The sequence below is a fragment of the Zalophus californianus genome, chromosome 11, assembly GCF_009762305.2.
Source record: "Zalophus californianus isolate mZalCal1 chromosome 11, mZalCal1.pri.v2, whole genome shotgun sequence".
Taxonomy (NCBI): Eukaryota; Metazoa; Chordata; class Mammalia; order Carnivora; family Otariidae; genus Zalophus; species Zalophus californianus.
The window spans coordinates 68588184-68612089 of NC_045605.1; the positions used below are offsets into that span (position 1 = coordinate 68588184).

General features: G+C 39.1%; 1 protein-coding gene across 2 annotated transcripts; it reads right to left on the bottom strand.

The window, feature by feature from the left end:
• Positions 1–1006: 1006 nt before the first annotated feature.
• On the bottom strand, positions 1007–10839 carry PTH (parathyroid hormone). Of its 2 annotated transcripts, none has more exons than XM_027580246.1 (3): positions 3646–3719; positions 1704–1794; positions 1007–1584 (listed from the first exon to the last, which is right to left on the bottom strand). In XM_027580246.1, the coding sequence occupies exons 2-3, from the start codon at positions 1787–1789 to the stop codon at positions 1323–1325; spliced, it is 348 nt and encodes a 115-aa protein (XP_027436047.1). In that variant the 5' UTR covers positions 1790–1794; positions 3646–3719; the 3' UTR covers positions 1007–1322. The 2 variants fall into 2 exon arrangements, with proteins under 2 accessions (XP_027436047.1, XP_027436048.1); XM_027580247.1 differs by lacking the exon at positions 3646–3719 and adding an exon at positions 10773–10839 and having other exon boundaries at positions 1323–1584.
• Positions 10840–23906: the final 13067 nt, after the last annotated feature.

Genomic DNA, 23906 nt, shown 5'->3' on the forward strand with positions numbered 1-23906 from the left:
CTACATTTTGCAAAATTTACTTGCCATTTCAGTCCCATCTCAGTTATTCCCTACATCGGGAAGATCTGTTCCCTTCTCTGTGTATCATTGTGTTGTGCATTTCACATGTAATATTGTAAGTACTTGCTGACATCTCTGTCTTCCTCATTCGAACGTGAACTCTTTGAGGCCAGGATGGGGTCTTAGTCCTTGGTGACACAAGGCATATTTTATTTTTTTAAAAACATTTTTTAAAGTGTATTTATTTTTATTAGTAATCTGTCCACCCAATGTGGGGCTCAAACTCATAACCCTGAGATCAAGAGTCACGTGCTTTACTAAGACAGCCAGGGCCCCACACAAGGCACATTTTAATTGCACATGTAGACACTATATTGGACAGCACAGAATCTAGAACATTCCCATCATCACAGAAAGTTCTTTTGGATAGCATTGATCTAAATAGAACAAGGCTCTGTGTTATACACTTCTGGAGTATCTTGTACTTTTCTTTCATAGTGTTTATCAAAACTAAGAATGAATTAATGTCTGTCTTTCCTACTAAATTGTAGGCCCCATTAAGATAGGAACAGTGTCCATTTTGCTTACCAGCATATGTCCAGTGTCTAATACAGTACATGACAAATAAAGGACAGTAAATCGATATTTGTCAAATGACAAGTGAATGAAATTCTATTCTAATAAATACAAAAATTCTGTTCTTTGAAATTTGGGATCCAGACTACTGTGTAGACAAATGCTTTTTCAAGTTTCGGACCACTTTCTGCCTTTCCTTGCTGAGCATTTCCTTTCCTGAAATGAAGACAATAGTATCTAGCTAGTGGGGATTTGAGGACCTAGTACTTTGGTAGTATTAAAAGGATGTCAAAATATGGGAATGCGAGACACATGATTAAAAAATCATCTTGCATTATTCTTCGACTCAAGATCAATTTAAACATTTTGGTATTACTCATAACCCCAGAAAGCATTCTTATAACAAGTGAGAAACACTCAACTTCATTTATTTAAAATCATGATCATTAAATTTTTTATTTTGCATCATAAGATGGGAGAGAGGTTAAAAAGGGCAATTTTATTCTTTTATAAATTATGCAAATACATAGTTTAAAAAGAATAAACAATAGAAATAGAATACTTAAAAGAGCTCTTAAATGAATTAAAGTAGAATCAAAATAATCAATTAAAATGTCAGCTATCAGGGCTAGCAATGGATTAGATGTAAATTTTGGTGTTTATTAATCTTAAGAGCTTGAAAATGTTAGCAGCATGTAATATTGTTGCCCAGTGCTGTTTATAGCAGTGCTCTGATATATCTGTCATCACTGGGATTTAGCTTTAGTTAATACATCCACATCAGCTTTGTCAGCTTCTCCGAGACTTTTCTGATGGTTCTCAACCAGGACGTTGTCTTCCTTCTTCCGGGGCCTCTGGGACCCACCATCTCTGTGCACTATCGGAGCTCCAAGGGCAACAAAGTTGTGCACATCCTGCAGCTTCTTCCGAAGCCATTCCACCCTCTCCATGGAGCTCAGGTGTTTGCCCAGGTTATGCATAAACTGTATCTCACTCACAGATCTCTTCCTGGAGGGAACAGAAAGAGGGAGGATCACTCCATTAGCTCTCCTCTTCCAGATCATAAAGCCAGCCTCAGAAAGCCAATTCCCATTCTCTCACCATGCAGAAGAGGTTACAATACTTACTTAACAGGTTTCCCATCTGATTTTGCAAGAAAACAAATTGCAAACATGACAATCATTACTTTAACCATGTCTTTTGCAGACAGCATCTTCACTAAAAGGAAAAGCAAAAAGAAAGTATTTAAAAATATTTTTAATATGCCAAAATGTACAATTAAATTTATAGTAGGTATCATTACAACCATACAACTGCGCAGAGAGTGTTACAACAACTAATTGAATTGGTTTTCATGAAAGACTTTATTTTACAGATACATTAGTATATATTTGTATATATTTTATACACACATAATTTGATTTAGGAATCAGATAGATTAGTTTACTTTCTTAAGTATCTTTTGAGAATTTTGGGCAAGTTTTAATACATGAATTTTAAGCCACATGAAGAATGGAAAGGCTTCCTTTTTAGAATTTCCTCCCACATTTTATGTTGGTTATGATTAAGTGCTTATAGTTTGCTTGAAGATGGCTCTCTTTCTCTTTAAAGGTTTTATTTATTTATTTGACAAAGAGTGTACAAGTAGGGGGAACAGCAGAGGGAGAGGGAGAAGCAGGCTCCCCGCTGAGCAAAGAGCCTGATGCGGGGCTTGATCCCAGGACCCTGGGATCATGACCTGAGCCAAAGGCAGACGCTTAACCTACTGAGCCACCCAGGTGCCCTTGTAACCACGTAAATTACTAATACGGTTTATTTACTTAGCAAATTTCTTTTTTCATAAGTCAACTTCATTTCAGGCACTGCAATAATAACCATAAACACAAACTTAATGGGCTCTGATTTAGAGATTTTTAATGAATTAATGCACACCCCTATCATTAAAAAGAATGTGTGAAAGTATTTTAAAATCATCTACTTAATTACTTGTTTACAGATGTAGAGCCCTGACTCCATATGGAATGCTTGTCTGTCTTACTCAACTTACTTTATTAACAGTCTCGTTTGAGTATAATTTTTAGCACTTTCCTCTTTTGCTCATAAGGCTTTTCATCTCAAAATAGAATAGTCTTACCTTAATCTGCATTTCAGTAATTGCAAAGCCTATTATTACAGAAGCGCTTTTTCTTAATGCTTGACGTTCTCTATTTTAACATACATAGGAGGTCTGTGTACTCATATTTTAAAGGGAAATAGCGTCATTTAGAAGTCGCATTAGAAACATTATAATCTACTATGTTTATTTTCACTCTGTAATATAAAGCTATTGATGGAGCTACAAATGAAGATTCTTTAGTGTTGGTTTATGCCAGGAAGAGGCACTGTAGCTAGAGGATAGGAACATTGCTATCTAGTCCTGGCTTTGTCACGTTCACCTAGTAACTTAAGACATCTCTCCTTGGCTTCCTTGTTCTTAATAGAGAGAAGAGCTTCGTATAAGAATGCCATGAAAAAGCAAAAGAGCAGTTGTAAAACACGCTTAAAATTCACGTACAGTTTTCAAAATAGCAAATTTGGAAAGGCTTTATGTAAAGGGATTATCCAGCAGTAAAACTGCATTTTTCCAACTATAATACATAGATTTGAGCTTTCTATGAGTTATAAAACAAACAGTCTAGATAAAGATATCCTGAAGGACAAACGAATTTCAACACAACTTAATATTTGTATTGGTTATTTAAATCAGAATTACTCATTCTTTACTAGGCTGTTCTATTTCAAAATTTCAGAGCATATCATGCCAAATTTTAATTATTTTTGTGTAATTTCAGATGCATTTAGAAAAAGCAAGGCATCTTGAAAGACTTGAATCAAAAAATTATGATTAAGAGCATTTTAGCAGCATAAATTTATTTTGTACTGTGGCATTATATATTAAACAGAATTCAAACTGTCCCTTAATAATTTACCTTGACAGCATTTTTATAGAAAATAGTACACATTATATAATTGCTCAATTATGAAAAAAAACTCAAATAAAATTTAAAAGAGAAACTAAAGATTACTCACCACACTATGTCTTGTGACAAGATCTTTCAGGTGTATTGGCAGCTGATGCTTTCTCAAAGTTGAATCAACTTGTGAAGGCTGATGAACCGTAGACCCTCAAGTGTGACTTTTATATACAGGTATTCCACTCACCAAGAGAAGCTTTTTTATTGTCACAGATAATGTCACTCCCAGTTCTCTGGATTGTAACTATAGGTTCAAAGTCACACACACACCCTCATTGGGCGGTGCCCATCCCTCTCACATTTTAAATAATTGGATATTACAAGGAAAACAACGTGGGCCAGGAAAAAGAGTTTATGCAAAGATTTCTAACAAATATCGAATTATAATTCTGACTGGATTAATGAATTTATAATATAAGAAAGACTGATTTCAAAGGTTAATGGTAAAGTTATTGTATGAAAGTAAAATCTGAAAATAGGTGTATTGGTTAGAGCCACACTATTGGTATAATTATTGCGAGGATTATAAAGAATCACATTATGTTATTCTTTTTTTAAGATTTTATTTATTATTTGACAGAGAGAGAGAGAGAGAGAGAGCACAAGCAGGGAGAGCGGCAGGCAGAGGGAGAGGGAGAAGCAGGTAGCCCAATGCGGGGCTCGATCCCAGGACCCTGGGATCATGACCTGAGCTGAAGGCAGCCGCTCAGCCAACTGAGCCACCCAGGCACCCCAGCATTATGTTATTCTTACTTTATAAGCCATTTTCAATCAATCCATATTATTCCTGGTCATCTTTCCAAAAAAAAAAAAAAATAGATATAGTGCTTTTCTTAAAGTGTTAAAAATATTTTGAGAAAATGCTTTGTATGTAATTAATTTTAAAGCTTTAAATGTGAAATTACTTTAAAATTCATTTAACTTAAATTTCATTTATATATTTTAATTTGCAAGGAAAACACTTGCTAAGCACTATCTGCCAGACTTCATGTGTATTATCCCATGAAGTAAGTCTTCATCGCCATCCTTTAAAGTAAATACTGTTATTAGCCCAACTTTCACATGAGGAAACTAAGGATTGGAAAGTGAAGAAGACGGAGTTCAACAAAGGTCTTTATGACTCCAGAGCCATTCTGATTCTTACTATCTCAGTGTCTCCCTAGAAATGTAGCTCTTCTTTGCATTCCAGTCGTTAATTGGCCTAGCCTTTTGCAGCCTCCCAACTGAAGTCCCAGCATTGGATTCATTTTCTTAGGTCTGCTCCTATCCAGGTTGCAGGTTATGCCCTTTCCTGCTAACCATTGCCAAAGTTTGACTCTACACCAAGTACAAGCCAGTTCAAGTTTGGACAGTACCTATACAGAGTCTAGAATGAGCGATATGTATTAATCCTCTTCGCTGGGCAAACCTCATCTAGAGTGTATGTCCAGACTCCATCTCAGAAGTGCTACAGACAAACTACAATGTGACTAGAGGATATGAACCACATTGCTGAAAATGTTGGAAGACCTGACATATGAGAAGCAGTTGAATGAAACTGGAAAAGTCTGGAAAAGACTTGGGGTGACCTGGGCGCCTGGGTGGCTCAGATGGTTAAGCATCTGCCTTCGGCTCAGGTCATGATCCCAGGGTCCTGGGATCGAGTCCCGCATCGGGCTCCCTGCTCCTTGGGAGCCTCCTTCTCCCTCTGCCTCTCTCTCTCTCTCTCTGTCTTTCATGAATAAATAAATAAAATCTTTAAAAAAAAAGACTTGGGGTGACCATAAATAGCTGCTTTTAATTTTTGATGGTGCTATCACAAGGAAGGAATATTTACTGTGGTTTAAGGAAGAAAGGACTGAGTTTAATGGTTAAAGATTACAAGAAGGCAGATTTGAGTTGAACTTGGACATTTTAACTATTAAAATAAGGAATCAAGGGGTGCCTAGGGGGCTCAGTTGGTTAAGCATCTGACTCTTGATCTTAGGGTCATGAGTTCAAGCCCTGCATTGATCTCCACACAAAGAAAAGAAGGAATCAGGTACCTTCTTAGGTAGTGAGTTCTCCTACACTGCAAGTGTTCAAGTAGAAGCTTCATGAGCATTTGTCAGTATAGAGATTCATACATAGCAGAGGTTTGAACTAGGAAATCAAGAGATCCCTTTTCACTGTAAAAAAAATCTATTATTTGGTCTTTTTGAAGACCTCTTCTGATGCAAAGTCTACACGTGATGTTTGTGTACCATTTTTTGGTTATATACTGTTGAGAGGAAGGAGAATTGGAAATGCAAATGATTTTATAAACACATTTTTGTCATTATTATCATGCCATGTTTAACATTTTAATTTGTAGATTTTTCCCACTTCTTTGGGTAAGTTTGACATAATTGACAGCTTTCCAGGAGCAATGCTATTAGTGCTTTTACTGTGTTCCTCCTACAGCAAGTAAATAAGAATAAACTGTCTTATTAAAGACAACCACAGTGTTAAACTAGTTTTTCAGACAAATAAAGCAAACAATTTAAACAAGGTTCACTTGTTCAAAAAAATGCATTGAGTATCTATATCAGCTAAGAGCTATGTTAAGCACTAGATGATTGAGACATGATCTCTGCTCTCAAGTTTAACACATAATTATAATATAATACGATAGGTATTATAATAGAGATATGAAGAAAGGCTTATACAAGCACAGATGAGGAAGTGGCTAAATTTCCAGAGTTGCTGGAAGCTATTTTACTGAGAAGCTGAAATGTTCTCCAGGATGAGTGAGTTTTCCTCCAGAGGTGAAAAAGAACAGCGCGAACAGCATACGCAGAGGCACGGAGGCAATGAAGACTGAATATATGCTGGTAGAAGAAGGGAGATGAGCAATGATCCTATAGAAGATCCTTGGGTGCAAGCTGCAGAAGGCATTTGCAGTCCTTTCTAAATTCCTGCATGTTAGTAATATTTTTGTGTCTCTCAGATTTTTTAAAGGACTTTCTGACCTTCCCACCAAGAAGAGATACAGCTGCCAAGACTTGGCACATTGTTTATCTGAACCATCAGGGTCTGGGACTGCAGTCATTAGATAGAAGGACATCATTTAAGAAATAAGAAGGCTAGGGGCTATGTGGGCACAGGAGGCTGATGTCACATTGACAGAAAAGCTGAGCACAGCTTTTTGCTTTAAAAAGCTCAGCCTTTCTTAGTGCTCTCAAGTTCTCTGAAACCAGGATCAGACCACCTACTGTATTCCTCACATTTGGGAAAGATAAAAGGGCCATGTGTTTCCTCTTGCATTATGGGAGGTTTACTTTTAGACTGATACTTTTTCCTTCTGTTTGCACAGTAGGAATTAGTATGGCTTTGGGGACTTAGCATCAAGAAGAAACTTCCAGGGCTAGGAAATCCAGCTACAGTTCTCCTGATTCCAGACAGATTAGATGGTGTCTAAACAGATGACTTACTCTTTTGTTTTAAGCTCCTCTAGGGATATTGAGCTACTGGGTTCTTTTTAAAATTTCTTTATTATTGAACTGAACGTACAGTGTTATATTAGTTTCAGGTGCCCAACATAGTGATTTGACAATTCTATTCATTATGCATTGCTCACCATGGTAAGTATAGTCACCATCTGTCACCCTACACCATTATTAGAATATTATTGACTATATTCTCTATGCTTTACTTTTCATCTCCATGACATATTTATTTTAAAAATTGGAAGTTTATATATTTTTTAAAGATTTATTTACTGAGAGAGAGTGTAAGTGCAGGGGGGAGAGGCAGAGGGAGAGGGAGAGAGAGAATCTCAAGCAGACTCCACACTGAGTGCTGAGTCCGACATGGGGCTCAGTCTCAAGACCCTGAGATCGTGACTTGAGCCAAAACCAAGAGTTGGGCGCTTAACCGACTGCTCCACCCAGGCACCCCAGAAGTTTGTATTTCTTCATCCAGTTTCACCTATTTTACCCATTCCCTGCCCCTCTGGTAACTACCAGTTTGTTCTCTGTATTTATGAGTCAGTTTCTGTCTGTTTATTCATTTGTTCTGTTTTTTAGATTCCATATATATGTGAAATCATATGTCTTTCTCTTACTTATTTCACTTAGTATAATATCCTCTATGTCCGTTCATTTTGTCCTAAACAGCAAGATATCATTCTCTCTCTCTTTTTTTAAAGATTTTATTTATTTATTTGACAGAGAGAGACACAGAGAGAGAGGGAACACAAGCAGGGGGAGTGGGAGAGGGAGAAGCAGGCTTCCCGCGGAGCAGGGAGCCCGATGCGGGGCTCGATCCCAGGACCCTGGGATCATGACCTGAGCCAAAGGCAGACACTTAACGACTGAGCCACCCAGGCGCCCAAGATATCATTCTCTTTTATGGCCGAGTAATATTCCATTGTGTATATGCATGCATGAGTGTGTGTGTGTTTGTATTTGTGTGTGTGTGTGTGTGTGTGTGTGTGTGTGTACCACATCTTCTTTATCTATTCATCTATCAATGGACAATTAGGTTGCTTCCATATCATGGCTATTGTAAATAATGCTGCAGTACACACAGGGGTGCAAATATCTTTTTGAATTAGTGTTTTCCTTTCTTTTTATTTTTTTATTTTTTAAAGATTTTATTTATTTGACAGAGAGAGACACAGTGAGAGAGGGAACACAAGTAGGGGGAGTGGGAGAGGGAGAAGCAGGCTTCCCGCGGAGCAGGGAGCCCGATGCGGGGCTCGATCCTGACCTTAGCCAAAGGCAGACGCTCAACAACTGAGCCACCCAGGCGCCCCAGTGTTTTCATTTCTTTAAATACCCAGTAGTGGAATTACTGGATCATACAGTAATTCTATTTTTAATTTTTGAGGAACCTCCATACTGTTTTCCACAGTGGCTGTACCAACTTACATTCCTACCAACAGTGTAAGAGGGTTCCCTTTTCTCCACATCCTCGCCAACACTTGTTACTACTTGTGTTTTTGATTTTAACCATTCTGACTGGTGGAGGTGATATCTCATTGTGGTTTTGACTGGCATAATGTTGGGTGATGTTTAGCATCTTTTCATGTGTCTCTTGGCGATCTGGCTGTCTTCTTTGGAAAAAACGTCTATTCGGGTCCTCTGCCCATTTTTAATTGGATTATTTGGGGGTTTTTTTGGTGTTCATCTGTATAAATTCTTTATATTTTTTGAGTATTAACTCCTTATCAGATATATCATTCACAAATATCTTCTCCCATTCAGTAGGTTGCCTTTTTGTTTTGTTGATGGCTTCCTTCACTATGCAAAAGTTTTTTATTTTGGTATATTTTCAATGGTTTATTGCTACTTTTGTTTCCCTTGCTGGAGGAGGCATATCCAGAAATATGTTGCTAAGGTCACTGCCTATGTTTTCTTTTAGTTTTATGTTTTCAGGTCTCACATTTAGGCCTGTTTTTTTTTTTTTTTTTTTAAGTTACAGCATCTTAACTTTTCAGATCCCAATTTCTGCATCTCAAAGTAGAATACTACCCTCCCTCCTTTGAGTTATAAGCTTTCATATGAGCTATCATATGTGAAAGTGTTTTGCATATAATTGGCATTCAAAAAATGCGTGTTGAAACTAAATCTGAAGGGAAAGTGTTCCCTGCCCAGAGGGTCTACCTCACTCCAGGAGTTCCCAGTAATAAGTGTGGAGTGCATTGAGCAGCTGGGCCCAATCTGTGCTCAGCCTCCAAGATCTGCCAGCTCCTGATGTGCAAAGAATTCTGAGGCAGTAGGCAGCTAGGATGTGGATAAAATCCACTCTGAATTTGCTAATTTCACAAGGAATTGTAAAATTTAAACTAATCATTTTTAGTTAGTTTAGATTAAGTTTCAGATTAGTTTAGTTTAGATTAAGATTAAGTTTAAGATTAGTTTAGATTAAGACTAATCATATATTTGCATTCTCGGTAACAAAATGCGCGGAATATAATTGGAGAGTGGGCCCCCACACAAGTTAACAAACTGACAGGTGGCCTCAGAAGGTACGTTCTCACACCAACCGAGCAGCACTGTGCAGTGGAAATGCTCAGGACCTGAGTAGGGAAGATGAGGGCAAAGATCCAAGCTCTGGCACTTACTAGTTGCACAACCCAGGACAAGTTATTTCATCGCAAAACCTTAATTTCCACACAAAAATAAATATAAATTACCCCCATAGAGTTATTGTGAGGATCAAATAGAATAATGCATATCCATACACTTTGTCAACTGCGTACATAGTCTTGATTAAAACCATGATTAACGGGGCGCCTGGGTGGCTCAGTCATTAAGCATCTGCCTTCAGCTCAGGTCGTGATCCCAGGGTCCTGGGATCGAGCCTCACATTGGGCTCCCTGTTCAGCGGGAAACCTGCTTCTCCCTCTCCCACTCCCCCTGCTTGTGTTCCCTCCCTCGCTATGTCTCTCTCTGTCAAATAAATAAATAAAATCTTTAAAAAAATAAAAAATAAAATGTATTTAAACCATAATTAACAATAATAACATTGTTTTCGTGAATCCTGTTGAAGTGACATAATTCCAGTTTGGAGCTTTCTGTGTCCTTTCCGAGCTGAATGCAGTGCACTTTAAACATCACAGAGCTGCTGTAAAGGCTACACCTAGAATGCTATTGACTTCATCTTTCAACAATGAAGAGAATCTTCCGTATTGCCTAACTCAACAAACTGTCCAGAAGAATGCTCTAATGGGTGGGAAGAGAGGCATGAAGATGAGATTCCGTATTTTCCCTGCGGGGAAATTCTCCAGATGTCTAGGGCACCAATAAAGTATTTAAAAAGTCACTGTGAGACTTAATTCCAAACATACTCATGCGGTTGGTTAGTTGGTGAAATCAACTAGAGGGAAGATCACAGTGGAAAGAGCAGCAGGGGTGCAGTCAAAAGACCCAAGTTCAGATCGTAGCATTACTAGGGTCACCAGATTCAGCACATAAAAACACAAGACCCCAGTCAATAATAACATATTGTATACTTAAAGTTTTATTAAGAGGATAGATCTCTTGTTAAATGTTCTTTACACAATTAAAAAAAAAGAATTTGAAAAATGCCACAGGACACCCAGTTAGATTTGAATTATTTCTAATTACCTGTGCATATGTACACTGAGATAAGAGAAAAATAGTGTATGGGACATACTTATACTAAAAAAGTATTTGTGTTTGTCCAAGATAAATTATAAGTATTTACAGTACATACCTCTTTAATTATATTTCCCTGAATATCGACTTTTTCTTACTGTTTCCTGTTTTGCAGAATTCTTAAATAAGGTTTCTTGCAGTGACAATTTATGCTCCAATTACATTGTAACATGGCTTCTACATCCAAATTATATTGTTCTTTTCTGCACTGAACATACAGTAATGAGAAAACATGCTCAACATTATCATATGAGCTGGTGTCCTGAACATCTACTGAAATAAACTCAACAACTCTGAGAACTGCTCTTCAATGTGATTTGTTAAAGCATACAATACCATCCATCTTTCCTGGCAGGAACTGCTTTGCCACTCTTCAGGATTACATTTCATCTCTTGATTAGTGACTTTTAAAATTGTTGTCCACTGGGGGAAAAAAAAACAAACATTGTTATCGATCATGATTCCCTTCTTCATCATGACATATACTGATTTCACTTGTTCCCACACTGGATGAGTGTTTAGGAATATCTATGTAAAGCAATAAAATTCTTCAAGGGGGGAATCCATTTGAAAAATAGCTCTGACAAGTGCCATAATCATTGTTCACTTGTCCACTTTGAGTGGGAATTCCTTTTCCTCTTCATAAAAAATGTTCCTTTTAAGAACAGGTACTTAAAGGGATCTAATTCTCATCAACTCTTTAATATATTCAATAAGTCCTTTTTAGCAATGGAGCACTTTAATAACACTGCTCTTTTTTAATTTGCATAATCTTACTGTTAAAGAAATATTGACAACCATGAACAAGAAATAAGCGGGCTTCATTCAATGGAGTATTTAAAAACTCAAGAATTTGGGGGAACTTTTCTTCAGAAAGTATAATTTCTTTTTTTTAAAGATTTTATTTATTTATTTGACAGAGAGAGACACAGCGAGAGAGGGAACACGAGCAGGGGGAGTGAGAGAGGGAGAAGCAGGCTTCCCGCGGAGCAGGGAGCCTGATGCGGGGCTCGATCCCAGGACCCTGGGACCATGACCTGAGCTGAAGGCATACGCTGAACGACTGAGCCACCCAGGCACCCCCAGAAAGTATAATTTCAACATGTCAGATAGACTGAGGATTCTCTTTGTTAAACAGAGTCAATGGCTTTTTAAATGTGAGAGAATTAAATAATACCAAATGCCAACAGAATAAAAAAAAAATAATCATTATTTTGAACAGAATAAATACTGAAGGTTAGATGGTCATGTCTGTCCCAATCATGGTCATGAGGCTGGCTGTCCATTTAGCAGGGGCTGTGGATAGAGGCAACTTTTCTTTCTTTTTTTTTTTTTAAGATTATTTATTTATTTATTTATTTATTTATTTAACAGAGAGAGAGACACAGCGAGAGGAAACACAAGCAGGGGCAGTGGAAGAGGGAGAAGCCGGCCTCCCACGGAGCACGGAGCCCGATGCAGGGCTCGATCCCAGGACCCCGGGACCATGACCTGAGCCAAAGGCAGACACCCTACGACTGAGCCACCCAGGTGCCCCAGAGGCAACTTTTCTTAAAAGGAGCTCTGGGCAAGGCAGTCAATAACATACATGTCTATCTTATAGAATCAACCCATGCATCAAAGTATTTGCTTTTAAAAATGTTTGAGAGAAGGAGCATATCTCCCCACTCCTTAAGTGTGGAGTGACTTCTTTCAAAGAATACAGTATAGAAAGGGGGAAAAAGAGTAGCTTTATAGTAAAGAAGCCTGAAGAACACTACCTGTGATCAAGGTCAACATCAACAGTGTAAGTCATGTTGATAGAATTTACCCTTGATATTATGTAATGAAAAATGGCATTTTTTCCTCTGTGATTTTGCATATCCCCAGTCTAATCATGAGGAAACATGAGGCAAATTCTAATTGAGGGGCATCCTACAATATACCTGACTAGTACTCCTCAATACTGTCAAGTCATCAAAACAAGGAACATCTGAGAAACTGTCACAGCCAAGAGGACCCTAAGGAGATATGATGACTAAATGTAATGTGGTGTCCTGGATGGGATCCTGGATCAGAAAAAAGGACATTAGGTAAAAACTAAGGAAATAATAATAGACCATGGTCTTTAGATAATTAAAATGTATTGATGTTGGCTCATTAATTATAACAAATTATCATACTAATGTAACATGTTAATAATGGGGGAAACTGGGCACCTGGGTGGCTCAGTTGTTAAGCGTCTGCCTTTGGCTCAGGTCATGATTCCAGTGTCCTGGGATCGAGCCCTGCATCGGGCTCCCTGCTCTGCGGGGAGCCTGCTTCTCCCTCTCCCACTCCCCCTGCTTGTGTTCCCTCTCTCGCTGTGTCTCTCTCTGTCAAATAAATAAATAAAATCTTAAAAAAAAAATAACAGGGGAAACCATGTGTGTGGGGGGTATAGTGGAACTCTGCGCTATCTGCTTAAATTTTCTGTAAATCTAAAACTCTTCTAAAAAATAAAGTCCATCAATTAAAAAAAATTCAAGGAGCTATAGCAGGCAAGATAAATAAATGAGAGTAACTGTCGGAAAAAAAGCTTACTAATTGTATTAAGAATTAAAGACACGACTTAATGCAGCAAAATTCAGAGTGAAAGATTTTTTTAAATTATCTGTTGTCACTTTCCACCGCACTTTATGCTATACATTGTCTTATTTGGTTCTCAGTAAATACTGTTTCTGTCTTTAAGTGAAGCTTAGACTTATGAAGTTACTGGTTCAAGTTTACTCAACTAGTGAAGGGACATAGCCAGAATTTACATCTGTGTCTCCTATATCCATGACTTTTTCCTCAATGTCATACTGCAGAGAATAAAGGTCAAAAGAATGAAAGCAGGGGTGGGGGATGGGTTAAATAGGTGATGAGGAATAAGGAGTGCATTTGTTGTTATGAGCACTGAGTGTTGTATGGAAGTGTTGAATCACCAAATTGCACACCTGAAATTAGTATTACACTGTATGTTGACTAACTGGAATTTAAATAAAAACTTAAAAAAAGAAGAATGAAAGAGGAAATTCAACCCAAAACATATCTGCTGAGATCGAGGTCCTGTGTTGGAAGGTATGAGATTATAGAGAAGGTCAGTCATGGACCTGAACTTGAGGAATATACGCTCTAGTTGGGGAGATAGAAAAATATGATTTGCGATAATACATGGTCCACTAGAGTGGCGAGGGGAGGCAGACGTGGCTGTTTAACATGTACCCAAACTTATTCCTGCGGGTGCTAAGAAGTTTCAAGGTCAGACTCCTACACTTCTATGCAATCAGTGCAGATTAGAAGATTATTTCTTTTTACCTGAGGGAGCATTGAAGGATAGGCATCTTGGTTTCTTTCTGGCTGTAAATAAGATGACACACATAAATGATAAAGAGGACAATCTTCTATCTAGTATAAAGGTCTCTGTCTATAGTTTTTCAGCTATGAACACTTTCCTTGCCACTAAATAGTTTAGTCGACATTCTAATTTTAAGCTTAGATTCAGCAAAAGACTCCTATCTTTCATGAATTAGATTGCAATAATATAAAAACAGTTATAGAGCACTTACTAGATGGCAGGGACTATTCTAAGCACTTTATACACATTATCTCTTTAATCTTTACAACAATCCTAAAGTGGGACCATTTTTTTTAAAGATTTTTTAAAATTTATTTATTTGACAGAGAGAGAGAGAGAGACAGTGAGAGAGGGAACACAAGCAGGGGGAGTGGGAGAGGGAGAAGCAGGCTTCCCGCCGAGCAGGGAGCCCGATGTGGGGCTCGATCCCAGGACCCCGGGATCATAACCTGGGCCGAAGGCAGACGCTTAACGACTGAGCTATCCAGGAGCCCTAAAGTGGGACTATTTTAACCCGTATTTTGCAACTGAGAAATTTGAAACATAAATAAGTTTAAAAGTTGTCCAGGGTTACCCAACTATAGTGACAGAGACAAAATTTGAACAGAATATGACCCCATAACCCATCTTATAATAATTATGGTATATTGCCCACCTGTGAACCCACCAAACACATGCACAGACACATAGACATAGACGCTAAAACAGTGTATTAAAGTGTGTTTACTATACTATAATTTATATGTGAGGAAATATAGTTTTTCTAATTTCTAAAATTATTTTGATCTTGGGTGCCTGGGTGGCTCAGTTGTTAAGCCTCTGCCTTCAGCTCAGGTCATGATCCCAGGGTCCTGGGATCGAGCCCTGCATCGGGCTCCCTGCTCCGAGGGAAGCCTGCTTCTCCCTCTCCCACTCCCCCTGCTTGTGTTCCTTTTCTCGCTGTCTCTCTCTGTCAAATAAATAAATAAAATCTTAAAAAATAAAAAATAAAAAAAAATAAATAAAATTATTTTGATCTTCTCAAGCTCCCCAAGAGCTATTTAGCAGGGGCATAAAAATTCTCAATTACATTTAGTTTAAAAGTGAGTTCAATTACACACCATCAGCAAGTGGGATTTATTTCTGGAATGCATAGTTGGTTCAACATACAAAAATCAATGTACTCTACCATATCTACAGATTAAAAAGTAAAAAATCACATGATGATCTCAAGTGGTGCAGAAAAAGCATTTAACAAAATTTGATACCCTTTCATGATAAAAAACACTCAACAAACTAGGATTGAAAGGAAACCACCTCAGGGCTACTGGATGGCACAGTCCGTTGGGAATCCAACTCTTGGTTTTGGCTCAGGTGGTGGTCTTGGGGTGTGGGATCAAGCCCTGCATCCAGCTCCATGCCCAGCATGGAGTCTGCTTAGGATTTTCTCTCCCTCTCCCTCTGCCCCTCCAGCTCATGCTCTCTCACTCTCAAATAAATAAATAATAATCTTCAAAAAAAAAAAAAAGAAAGGAAACCACCTCAACATTATAAAAGCCATATATGAAAAACACACAGCTGACATCATACTCAATGATGAAAGACTAAAAGCTTTTCCTCTGAGATCAGAAACAAGATAAGGATGTTTACTTTCATCACTTCTATTCAACATAGTATTGGAAGTCCTAGTCAGAGCCACTAGGCAAGCAAAAATAAATAAATAAATAAGAGCAGCATAATCAGACAGACAACATAATCATGTCTGTAGAAAATCCTAAAGATTACACACACACACACAAACATACATACACAGAACTAATAAATTCATCAACATTGCAGGATACACAATCAACACACAAAAACCAGTTGCACTTATTTACACTCACAATGAACAATCCAAAAAGGAAATCAAGAAAACAATTTCATTTAACAGTAACATTAGAAGAATAAAATACATAAGAATAAATTTAACCATGAAGGTGAAAGACTTGCATGGTGATAACTACAAAACAATGCTGAAATTAAGGACACCAATAAATAGCAAGACATCCCATGGTCATGAATTGGAAGACTTAATATCGTTAAGATGTCAATACAACTCAATGCAATCCCTACCAAAAGTTCAATGACGTTGTTTGCAGCAACAGAAATATCCTTCTAAAATTCATATGGAATCTCAAGGGATCTTGGATAGCCAAAATAATGTTGAAAAAGAAGAACACAGTTGGAAAACAACACTTTCTGATTTAAAAACTTACCACAGAGGTATGGTAATCAACTCTGTGTGGTACTGGGTAATGACAGATATGAAGACCAATGGAATAGAATAGAGAACACAGAAATAAATCCTTGCATACATGGGCAAATAACTTTTGACAAGGGTGCCAAGAGAATTCAATGGGGGAAAGGACAGTCTTTTCAACAAGTGGTGTTAGGAAAACTGGACATCCACATGCAAAAAACTAGAAGCTAGGTCTTTACTTTACACTATATATAAACTTTAACTCAAAATGGATCAAATATCTAAGCCTAAAAGCTAAAACTTCTAGAATTCTTAGAAGAAAACATAGGGAAAATCTTCATGACATTGGATTTGGTAATGATTTCTTGAATATGACACCCAAAGGATCTAAGGGTAGGGGTGGAGAGGGTGGAAAGAAAATTTTCTCGGAGAAGGTAACATTCTAGCTGGGTCTTAGAGCAAGGAATTATATTACTATGTAACTGTTTTACATGTATATTTTGTGACTACAACTAGATCAAAAGCAATTCATGGAAGGTAGCCTGAAAGAATCATAGTTTCAGATTTCAAAGGATCTTTATAAATTATTTAAACCAATATCTTCATTGTACTGCTGTAGACTGAATGTCTGCATCCCTTCCAAATTCATATGTTGAAACCTAATCCCCAGTGTAGTGGTATTTGGAGGTGGGACCCTTGGGAGGTAATTAAGTCATGAAGGTGGAGCCCTCATGAATTAGATTAGTGGATCTAGAAGAGGCTCCAGAGCTATCCTTTACCCCTTTCTGACATGTGGGGACTTAGAGAGAAGACAGCCATCTATGAGCCAGGAAGCCATTTCAGAAATAAATTTCTGTTGTTCATACGGCATCTCGTCTATGATAGTTTGTTAGTGCAGCCCAAACAGACGAAACTGCGGCTCTCAGAGGGGAAATAACTTGCTCCGAGTTCTTTTTTCATTTTCCTCACAGTAGCTGTCACAGATTTAGTAGGTCTACATCTCCCCAGATCGGGCATATGAAATGATTTCTTTAATATTGAAATGATGAAGACTTGTGCCCCCCCTCCCACTTGACTGAAGAAAGTGTTCTCACTTTATAAGTTCTGCTCCCTCGGTGGTTTTAACATCAGAGAAGCCTACACGTTCTGCAAATCCAACCCGTTGGAGTATGCTACCTAGTTAAGCAAATGGTCTCAGAATGTTGCTTTTCTGTCCACAAGTATGACCATTCATTTGCCTGCCCATCACATGCTGCAATTTGGGGATTATCATCTGTCCTTGAACACATGCTGCCCTCACTCTTCTGGTGTGGGCAGTAAGAGAAGGAAACAAACCCTTCCTTTCATTGATAGCAGACAGAAAGCAGAACAGAGAAAACAATGTATACCCATTGCTGGAAATGTGGCTGCTCAAGAGTCTTCAGACCTAGCTTCAGATCCATCTGGTTGGGGTCCAAGAAGGATGTCACATGCCTAGCTACTGGTCCACCACCTTCCGGTCAGCACCATCTTTTCTCTCACAAAAGAGAAGCCCTTGAGCATCTTGCCTGCCACAAGGCTGAAGCTCCCCCTACCACGAAGCAGCTTCAGGACCATCGCCTTAGTCCTCATTTTCTGTTCCAGAATCAACATCTTTCTAGGTTTGCAGAAAGATTGGGTGTAGAAATACCCCACCTAATTCAGAAGAAATCCCTTTTACTATATACAAGGGGGTTGTAGTGCAGAATGGCCTACAAAAATCCAGTCTCATTAGATCAAAATATGTCAATGTCAGCACAGTCAGGTTATTTCTTCAAATTATCTGTAGACCCTCATAATCCAACACAGTCTAGTTCCTCCCTTCCTGTTCTTTTCTCCGGCTCCAGATAATGTTTGGGACCTCACATTTTGGTACATTTTTTCAGATTTCCAGATGTCTTGGAGGAAAAACCTCTCATTTCCACAATAACAAACAAGAAAGCTATTTCAATTCAATCAAAGAAGAGAATAATTTTCCCCAAATAAGTAAAAATTCTGCAGAGTAGCACTGCCACACATCAAAGTTATGTAATCCAAAAGAAAACTGAACTCCTTCATCCAAAACATCTGCTTTCATGTCATTTCCATTTTCTCAAAAAAGAATGGATGGGTATTGGGGATATATGTATATATTGAACACTTCAAGTGGTTTCCCTCAAATCAAATAAGGTCTTCCTTAAAGGCAAATAGGGCAAAACAGGTCTTCAAATTTGACAAAAAAAAAAAAAAAAAAACTGCTTAAAACTTGAAAATTACACATAACTGACTTCTATCCAGCAGAGTTTTTAAAAAATCTTAGGGCTCAAAATATTCTCGAGTAAAGGAATAAATTGTTGAATTAAATGAACTAACTTAAATGTTTATTGAATGCCTGTTATATGCAAGCACTTAGCTAGATAACGAGTACACCAAACAGTGCACCTTGCCTTTCTGGAATTTGAGCCTAGTGGAGAAGACAGGCGATAAATAAATGAACAACGGGGCGCCTGGGTGGCTCAGATGGTTAAGCGTCTGCCTTTGGCTCAGGTCATGATCCCAGGGTCCTGGGATCGAGTCCCGCATCGGGCTCCCTTCTCCTTGGGAGCCTGCTTCTCCCTCTGCCTCTCTCTCTCTCTCTCTCTCTCTCTCTGTCTCTCATGAATAAATAAATAAAATCTTTAAAAAAAAATAAATGAACAACAGGGGCGCCTGGGTGGCTCAGTTGGCCAAGCATCTGCCTTCAGCTCAGGTCATGATCCCAGAGTCCCAAGATTGAGCCCCAAATCGGGATCCCTGCTCAGTAGGGGAGTCTGCTTATCCCTCTGCCCCTCACCCTGCTCCTGCTCTCTCTCTCTCTCAAAAAAAAAAAAAATCTTAAAAAAAATCTTAAATATAAAACGGGGGTGCACCTGGGTGGCTCAGTCAGTTAAGTGTCTGCTTTTGGCTCAGGTCATGATTCCAGAGTCCCAGGATCGAGCCCCGAGTCAGGCTCCCTGCTCAGCGGGGAGCCTGCTTCTCCCTCTCCCTCTCCCCCTGCTTGTGCCCGCTCTCTCTCTCTCAAATAAATAAATAAAATCTTTAAAAATAAATAAATAAATGAACACTTAAATGCAAATGGGGATAAGCACCAAGAATAACCTGGACTTGGTTCTCTCTTAATAGAGAATAAAGGTGTATAGTGAGGGGATACCCCTTTTTTTAAAGTAGTCTCCACACTCAATGTGGGGCTTGAACTCACAACCCTGATTGAGAGTCTCATGCTCCACTGACTGAGCCAGTCAGGTGTCCCAGGGACAGCCTCTTTATTTTTTTATTTTTATTTTTTAAAAAATAGATTTATTTATTTTGAGAGAGAGAGAGAGATCCAGTTGGGGGAAGGGAAGAAGGACTGGAGAGAGAGATCTTAAGGAGGGTTCCCGCCGAGTGCGGAGCCTGACACAATCTCACCACCCATGAGCCAAAATCAAGAGTCAGACGCTTAGCAACTGAGCCACCCAGGTGCCCCAGGGATCGTCTCTCTAAATAAGATATCAGGGAGGGCCTCTTTGAGGCTCAGTCATATAAGCCTAGACTGAAAACTGAGATGGAGTCAGATGGGCTAAGCAGGGGAAGCCCTGTGTGTAAAGGCTCTCCGCCTCCAGTGTCTGCAGAATGAAGACAGGCCAATGTGTGTAACAATGGGGAGGAGAGAGAGAAAGCTGTGTCAATTTATGTAGGTCTTAACAGGACGCTATAAGGGCTCTGGATTTTATGCAATTGAGGGAGCCAGACAGGATTTTAAATAGGGCTGGGGTGGGGATTGGGCAGAAGATGTGACTAAATTTACAATTTCAAACGATTACTCAGCTTGCTGTGTGGTGACTGGATAGGAAGCCTTCAGTGAATAGGACCCGAGAGGCCAGTTAGGAGCTCTTGCAGGCGAGAGATGAGGGAGACTCCAACTAGGATGGTGGCGCACAGATTTGATCTTGTAGGTGCAGACCCTACAGAGGTGGTTGAGTGGAAAAGAGATAAAAATCAAGGATTACTGACTATTTGCTGCTCCTGTGTTGAGGCCCTTAAATAAAGTCTTCCCTCTTTGAGTTTATGTGCTCTTGGCCTTATCTTCAGTGACACTGATGAGTATGACCAAGAGTACACTTAAAAACCTGCCATTCCCCTGGCAGCTATCCAAAAAACACACAAAGTGAAATTTGCATTCCTCACCCTTACGGGTCATTACATTGATCCTGCTAGGCAGCGGTTCTATGTTCTTAGTTTGCTGGCACCAAAGTTTGAATAAATGAATATCTGTATCTTTTTCATCACTTAGCACACTATTAACACAGAGCTGATGATCAATGAATTATATGTTGAACTAAACTGAGAAAAAGTAGATATACTTAAAGTTATCAGGTTTACATTTTGAAAGCAGGTTCAGAATTTGGGAATAGGCAAAAAGTCATTAGGAGTCAGATATAAGAATAGCTCTACTTTAAAGGCATGATGTGACCATAAAGTAGTGAGCGATTTTCTTGCATGGCTCATAAACTGAAAAGACAACTCCCAGAGAGCATCTACTTCCTCCTCAAACCCCTGAATCCCCACCCCAAGCTGCATGTGCTCACTCCTTGAGCACTTATAATAACTCAGGGTACCATCCGGGCATTGGATATACAAAGTAGCATAAAATATGGACCCTCGAGGAGGGTGAGGTGACCTCTTGTATGTAAGGCTTCCATAGAAATCCTTTCGACCCCTACCAAAGCCTGTGTCTCACCAAAGTGCAGATTTCTGTTAGTCTGTCTTGTGCTAAGCAAGGCTCATGTGCTCCATGAGAGCAGAGATGTGTGTGTTTTTTCTTCACCATTTTCTTCCTTGCCCCTAGCAGTGCCTGGTACCTACTAGAGTGGATGTCTGTGTTTGCCTACCCATCGTCTTCCCTCTTCTTTAATAAAGGAACCCTCTCTCCTGTGAAGCATCCATTCCATATGGTTCACTCGACTGTGACCCCATCTGTATTGCAATAGAGTTGCACACATCAGAGTTCTCCCTGAAGCTTTTCAGTATGAGATTTAAGGGGAAGACTCTTCTCTGGGGTTGGCCAAACCGCAACTGAATCTTGGCAGGCACCATGCCTGCCACAAGGATGATGTTGGAGCTTCACCCAGATTCCCTTCACCTGGAGACTCGTACTATCCTTCCTTATCCTACAACCCTTGACTGACTGGCAAGGGGGTGCCCAATCAGTCCCCCTTGCCTCAAACTGGGATATAGACTCTGGTGTGATTTAAGCTTCAGATCTTTCCATGAGAAAAGGCTGAAGCTAGTCTCTAGCTGAGACTGCATTCTTGGGTAGCTTTCTTCCCCTGCTTCCTTCACATACCTTTTCCTGAAAGCATTCCCTTTCATGAGAATCCTATCTCAGACTCTATTTCTAGGGAACCCAGCCTAATCAGCCTGTATAAAAGAAAGATGAAGACTAATAACGGCGTTTGAATGCCTGGATCTTACCATGTTTTTCCTTGTACTTTTTAGTTAGGTGAGCTGATTTGTTTAAGCTATTTGGATTTGAGTTTCTGTCAGTTGCATCTAAAAGAGTCCTGACATTTAGCAGCATTCTATAAATGTTTGTTGACAAAGTATATCGAATTATAAATAGAGTAAAATGGAAAGTATAGGTGAGGATGAAAACAGTGTGAGCTAGTTTGTTTAAGCTACTTGGATTAGATTTCTGTCATTTGCATTTTAAAGAGTTCTGACATTCAGCAGACATTCTATCAATGTTTGTTGAATAAGTATATTGAATTATAAATAGCATGAAATGGAAATATAGATGAAGATGCAATAAATTGCATCGAGTGTTTTAAGAAATGGTAATTTGCATTTATCTGAGCCTATAAAGATAAACAGTGAATCAGCAAGAAGGTGAGTAGCGGAGACATTCTAGGCCTAAGGAACCTTTGTAAGAACAAAGATTTGGCAATGTAGAAGTAAAGGGTGATTGGGAAAAGATTTGTCCTATATGGGTAGAGCAAAGGAATGAAAAAAGATTATTTTGTTGAAGCAGCAAGTCTCTGAGATTGTATGGAGGGAAGGCAGATCATTACTGGTGTGTATCACCAAGCTTCTGGGCTAATGCTGACAGGTGGGCTCTAAAAGAAGGTACAAGATGTACAAACAACACTCTGATATGTTCGGGATGTAACAGCAAAGGGATTGCAGCAAATGTAATCAAGCTGTGGCTATTAGTCATGGTCACATGCAATCAGGGTAAAGATCTGCTGAGACCCATTGATTCTGAGGTGTGTTCTTCACCCACATGAGAGCTCAGTATACACAGGTCAGTCTCCTTGGTGTTATTTTGTCCTGATTTATTTCACCCGGGTGGTGCAAAAGCTGGCCTCTACAGCAAAATAAATACATTTATTTTGATCGTGTTAAAGTTGTCGTCAAAGTTGTTGGGTTTTTTTTTCAGAAAGCAATAAATAGTAAAAGTATGCAGTATTTCATATTGATTGCTCATAATAATGCCTGCTCTCACAAGGTCTAATATGAACTTCCATTTATATAGCCAGATGCTTTAACATGAATTATTCCATGTCATCTGCACAATTGCCCAACAAAATCAAAGTTTAAATTTTGCCAAAGTCACCAGACTTGAAGTCATGCCTTCTCTCTTCAAGTTCACACCTCTTTCTAATACTTAAGAATAGCCTCATGGTGATTCCTATGGATATTCAAAAAATATTTGCTAAGATGAGCTGAAATAGCACAGTTAGTTCTTGCGTTTTATTTCTCTGTGCTCCTCAGAATAATGGCCTCCTTTGTCTGACACCTCCCCAGCACCCAGGGAGTCAGACTTCTCCCGGGAGTAAGCCCTCTTCCTCAGCTGCTTTTGTTGCTGGAAGATCCTGACCTCCCCCACAGGGCTTTTGAACATCTCCTAGGCATTTCCAACTTAACACGTCTAAAACTGAATTCCTTGGACAGCTGAAACTAATATAACACTGTATATTAATGATACTGGCATTAAAATTTAAAAAACTTAATAAAAATTTGAAGAAACGGAATTCTTGATGATTTCTCGGAAACGTCTATATACTCTCGTTGGCTCCCACTCTTCCCCATGGCAGCATTCCCCCTCCCCATGCCACCAGCCGGTGAATTATTAATGCCAGAAATCTGAGTGTCAAGCTATCAATTTCACTTCCAGATTACATCTGGAATCTCTTTACTTCTCTCTGCTTTTCTCCACTAGCACCGTCCTAGTCTAAGACAGGCTCCTTTCCTTTTGACAGTTGTGAATGCCCCCTGACTGGACTTCCTGATTCTAATCTATATGCTCAATCCACTCTGCACACGTCAGCAAGAGTGAGCTTTTAAAAATGTAAATCAGATCACCACATTCTTTGGTTTAAAATCGTTTAATGGCTCCCAACTGCCCTTTGGATGAATCAGTTCTCACGTCACCTACCGTGCCCCACGTATATTGCCCGCTTACCTTTCCAGTATCACTGTCCTCTTGGCTCCATACACGCTAGTCACACTGGCTCTCTGTCAGGTCCTAGGGTACACCCGGCTCTTTCCTGCCCCAGGGACTTTGCTGTTACACTTTTTTTCTGCTTGGAATGCTC

Bases quoted from the DNA above. Each gene is read 5' to 3' on its own strand.
- PTH (XM_027580246.1), bottom strand. From the start codon at position 1,789: ATGCTGTCTGCAAAAGACATGGTTAAAGTAATGATTGTCATGTTTGCA. The intron at 1,585-1,703 runs GTAAGTATTGTA...TGTTCCCTCCAG, and splicing joins TCAGATGGGAAACCTGTTAA to GAAGAGATCTGTGAGTGAGA.